This window comes from Crinia signifera, chromosome 6 (genome assembly GCF_055691185.1).
Source record: "Crinia signifera chromosome 6, ASM5569118v1, whole genome shotgun sequence".
Classification (NCBI taxonomy): Eukaryota; Metazoa; Chordata; class Amphibia; order Anura; family Myobatrachidae; genus Crinia; species Crinia signifera.
The window spans coordinates 267,930,843-267,936,319 of record NC_139222.1 but is presented as its reverse complement, the minus strand read 5'-3'; the positions used below and the strand labels follow the sequence as shown (position 1 = coordinate 267,936,319).

Genomic DNA, 5,477 nt, shown 5'->3' with positions numbered 1-5,477 from the left:
GCGCCCCCATTGTCCTTCCTTTTCTACAGATATATATATATATATATATATATATATATATATATATATATAAATATATATATATGAAATTCTGAAAATATGAATGTATAGTAATATAATAATAATCTTCATAACCAATATATTTTTCTATATACAGAAAATCTCCCAGTTCTCCCAGATAATATGCTTGTATTATGCAAATACTGTATACGTGTTGTGTTCTCTATCTATGCATGTATGTATCTACCTGCCTATGTATCATCTATAGCTGTGCACACACTTCAATTTGCTTTATATTTTCTTTTAGATCTGGCATTAGATCTTTCCTTTAGATCTGGCATTAGATCTTTCCTTTAGATCTGGCATTAGATCTGGCATTAGATCTTTCCATTAGATCTGGCATTAGATCTTTCCATTAGATCTGGCATTAGATCTTTCCATTAGATCTGGCATTAGATCTTTCCATTAGATCTGGCATTAGATCTTTCCATTAGATCTGGCATTAGATCTTTCCATTAGATCTGGCATTAGATCTGGCATTAGATCTTCCAATTAGATCTGGCATTAGATCTGACATTAGATCTTTCCTTTAGATCTGGCATTAGATCTGGCATTAGATCTTTCCATTAGATCTGGCATTAGACCTGTACTTTTACATTCAATTTGATATCAATGTCACAGTGTACACATTCGATTTACTGTGGATTGTATTCGATATTTCCTTGGCTGCACAGTCTATTTGTTCTTTTAGATACATGGAAAACGGGAGCGCGCATCGAATTGAATGCCAGTCGAAAGTGTCCTAAAAACCATTCGATTTCCATTAGGTTACGATTCGATTTTGCTTCTATCTAGCTAGATGAATTGAAAATGAAATGAAAGCAAAAAATATATATATATATATGTATATATATATATATATATATATATATATATATATATATATATATATATATATATATATATATATATATATATATAGATGAATGGAACCAGCACTCCAGCAAAACGATGTGGTGTTAGATCAGGGTGCTGCCCACGTGGAGAATGTAGAAGGGATTGCACAGCAGCACTCACTCGGATTTCAATGAACAAACAACTCAGGACTCAAGGTCAAAGTCGACGTTTCGGATTTTACTCTGTTTTTATTGTTTATATAATTTTTATTTATTTTTAAGATGAATATGACACAATAAGTGTACAAAGTAAACAAACATTTGTAACAAATAGAGATATATAATAGATATGAAATAGATATTCTCCATATATGAATATACGGATTCTTTGTTTTTCTTGGTTTGTCTTGTAAACGGAGTAAAATCCGAAACGTCGACTGAGTTGTTTGTTCATTGAAATCCGAGTGAGTGCTGCTGTGCAATCCCTTATATATATATATATATATATATATATATATATATATATATATATATATATATATATATATATATATATATATATATATACATACATACATACATACACACACACACACACACATACACACACACACACATAATATATAAAGCTGGTAATTTTTAGGATGCTGCACACAAAAAAAAACAGGGTGGGTGTGTCCTTCTTCCCCTGCTCTCCCCACCAGTGAGGACCCCTCCTCCCCCCTCCCATGCCTCATTAGCAGGACACAGCCCAGCAGGGGGAGGCGGCCTGACCCACACTCCGGCTCCCTGTCCCCGCTGGCAGCACAGCGGCTCCCGGCAGCCGGGGATTGCAGGCGCGGAGATGTCGCACAGAGGGGTCGCTCACACATCGTTCACTATCCGAGATATACTGAACCTGAGCCGCTGCCCCGGGGGCCTGAGGGAAAAGCACAAGGGATCGGGGCCCGGGGCCCCTCCGGGGAAGTGGGACCCGACACAAGGGGCTGCGGAGATCGGCCGACCTGCGGTAAGATCGCCCGACGGGATCGCCAACGAATCTGCCCAGAGCCCAGGCACCAGGCACAGGGAGGAGCAGCACTGGTGCAGCGACCCGGAGCCGCACTCAGAGGGTACGCTACATGTACAGTATAGAGAGAGATACAGTATCAGAGGATACGCTACATGTACAGTATAGAGAGAGATACAGTATCAGAGGGTACGCTACAAGTACAGTATAGAGAGAGATACAGTATCAGAGGGTACGCTACATGTACAGTATAGAGAGAGATACAGTATCAGAGGATACGCTACATGTACAGTATAGAGAGAGATACAGTATCAGAGGATACGCTACATGTACAGTACAGAGAGAGAGATACAGTATCAGAGGGTACGCTACTTGTACAGTATATAAAGAGAGATACAGTATCAGAGGGTACGCTACATGTACAGTATATAGAGAGATACAGTATCAGAGGGTACGCTACATGTACAGTATAGAGAGAGATACAGTATCAGAGGGTACGCTACAAGTACAGTATAGAGAGAGATACAGTATCAGAGGGTACGCTACATGTACAGTATAGAGAGAGAGATACAGTATCAGAGGGTACGCTACATGTACAGTATAGAGAGAGATACAGTATCAGAGGGTACGCTACATGTACAGAGAGAGAGATAAAGGTGATCCCCTTGTACCGACATTGCACCGATTTATCATTCATCGTTACCCTGAGGATTATATATCGGTCTGAGAACTATAGATACACAGACGAAGTGTGGATAGGTTGCATATAGTAGGTAAGGAGATGAGCTAGAACACATATAATAACTATATAAACAACATGACATAGGTGAGGATATGACAGAGCATAGAATACATATATATATATATATGTATATGATATAGGCTAGTACAATATAGATACATATGACATACGCCTATGATAGAGCATATAATACACATAAGGGTATATAGAACATATACTATATATGACATAAGGCTAGACATATGATATACTGAATATGACATAAAGGCTGGTATAGAATCAGTATGTATGACATAGTATTCCGTATCTACCTATCTATCTATCTATCTATCTATCTACCTATCTATCTATCTATCTATCTATCTATCTATCTACACAGAAGGATATATTCTTGTATATAATAGAAATAAGTGAATGATATAGACTACATATGATACAAGGATATAATAGATATACGGGTATGATAGAACATATAATATTTATCATATAGCATAGAGTAGATATATATGACAATGTTATTTATATATATATATATATATATATATATTAACAGAAGGATATAATATAGCACATGCAAAATAAATATATATATATATATATATATATCGCATGTGTATAGTATAGAATACATTTATATGACACAAGGATATAATGTAGGAAAATAGATATATATGACAGAAGAGGATGATATGTACTATAGACAAGATATGATACAAGGATGTGATAGAGCATATAATAGATATGACATAAGGATACAATATATATATATATATATATATATATATATATATATATATATATATATATATATACATAACTATGACTGAAGGGTATTATATAGGCTAGTACAGAAAAAATATATATCTATATAACGACATACTGATATAATATAGTACATAATAGATATATATGACAGAAGGGGATGATATTATGTTGATATGATACGAGGATGTGATATAACATATAATAGATATAAACGTATGCTAGATCATATAATATATATGACATAATTATATAATGTAGCACATAACAGATAACATGGACTGATGCCCGGGAGTGCTGGTGTATTTACTCATCACATGCCTCTCACAGACACATGCTGAACCCATTCTGGTACCTGCTGCTTTCCCTGTCTATACTGCACACATATGACAGAAGGGGATGATATAGGCTAGTATAGAATATATGTGTGTATATATTATATATATATATATATATATATATATATATATATATATTGATATAATGTAGCACATAATAGATATATATATATGACAGAAGGGGATGATATAACCTAGTACAGACTATATATGCGATACACTGCAGCCTGCAGACATGGCAGTGACCTCTGTACCATGTCACCCTACAGGGGATTGCCCGGAGACCGCCCCGGGAGAGCAGCCTGAGGCTGAGCAGGGAGCCGGAGGGAAGAAGAGGAGCCGGGCCGCCTTCTCCCATGCCCAGGTGTATGAGCTGGAGCGGAGGTTCTCCCTGCAGAGGTACCTGTCCGGCCCGGAGAGAGCGGACCTGGCCGCCGCCCTGAAGCTCACAGAGACTCAGATTAAGATCTGGTTCCAGAACCGGCGCTACAAGACCAAGAGGAAGCTGCTGGCCAAGCAACAAGCAGCAACAGCACCAGGGACCCCGGCCAGGCAGGTGGCAGTGAGAGTGCTGGTGAGGGACGAGCAGAGGCAGTACTGCCCGGAGGATGCCCTCTGCCCAACCCTGCTCTCACTCTACCAGTATTACCCCTTCATATACCGCCTGCCTGCCTGGCTGCCCCACACCTAGCACCCTGCCCTGGGGGCACCCTCTGTACAGGACTGGACTGATGCCCGGGGGTGCTGGTGTATTTACTCATCACATGCCTCTCACAGACACATGCCAACACTGCAATGCAAGGAACCCAATCTGGTACCTGGCTGCTTTCCCTGTCTATACTGCATTGCATATGAGTGATCACTGCCTCCAGCCATCCTCAGGGATCCAGATATTATCCTCCCTTTATTCAGCCAATCACAGACTGTCATCAAGCTGCACTGGATGTGACTTGTAGTTCCACAGCAGCTGATGAGTCCCAGACATATTTCCTTCGCATAATTTACCGAATACACAGAAAGCAGCAGAATGACCTCAATTATCGAATATGACAATATGATCACGATAAAGTCATCATAGGGTACAGAAAAAGCCTTTTATTGGATATAAATCCTCAGATTAATGATTTATATATATATATATATATATATATATATATATATATATACTGTATATATATCTATATAGATATATATATATAGATAGATAGATATCTATCTATATAGATATCTATATATATAGATATCTATATATATAGATATCTATATAGATATATAGATAGATATATATCGTTTCAAAATTGCTACCCTCCTTCCCATTACATCTGAACCCCAATGTGAGCATTGCAATTAATTTATATGATACATCCCTATTACAAGGTTTCCCCATTATCTACATTATGCGGGCGTGTATCTTAGTAAATATCGCTGTGTTTTTTTCTAAATTAGAAACTCTGTATATTGATGTTTTTGTAGCAGTGTGGGAGAAGCCGGGATTCTCGCCACCTTGTAGGGACAGTGACTGGGAACCGCCTGATAAGTGACCCGTGGGGTCCCACCTTCTGGGTCACAGCCGCACTTGTTGTACATATTCCGATCGGCGGGGTTCAGGATTTATCATTGTAATTTATTACAGAACAAGAAGTGATCGTTTGCGATGTAGCCCGAAGTAAATAATTCTTCTCAGAATCACGTCTGTGTTGCTTCTCTGTGCTGCTGCTGCTGCTGCTGCT

General features: G+C 38.3%; 1 protein-coding gene across 1 annotated transcript; it reads left to right on the top strand.

The window, feature by feature from the left end:
- The first annotated feature begins 1,649 nt into the window (after window positions 1-1,649).
- On the top strand, window positions 1,650-5,433 carry LOC146009312 (homeobox protein zampogna-like). The gene is made up of 2 exons (XM_083149558.1): window positions 1,650-2,008; window positions 4,017-5,433. Exons 1-2 carry the CDS (start codon window positions 1,741-1,743, stop codon window positions 4,436-4,438), a joined length of 690 nt encoding a protein of 229 aa, XP_083005684.1. The 5' UTR covers window positions 1,650-1,740; the 3' UTR covers window positions 4,439-5,433.
- The last annotated feature ends 44 nt before the right edge of the window (window positions 5,434-5,477 follow it).

What these genes read in the sequence shown, in the direction of transcription:
- LOC146009312 (XM_083149558.1), top strand. Translation starts at nt 1,741, where the DNA reads ATGTCGCACAGAGGGGTCGCTCACACATCGTTCACTATCCGAGATATA. An exon ending in CCCGGAGCCGCACTCAGAGG is followed by an intron (nt 2,009 to 4,016) that starts GTACGCTACATG and finishes GTCACCCTACAG; the next exon opens with GGGATTGCCCGGAGACCGCC.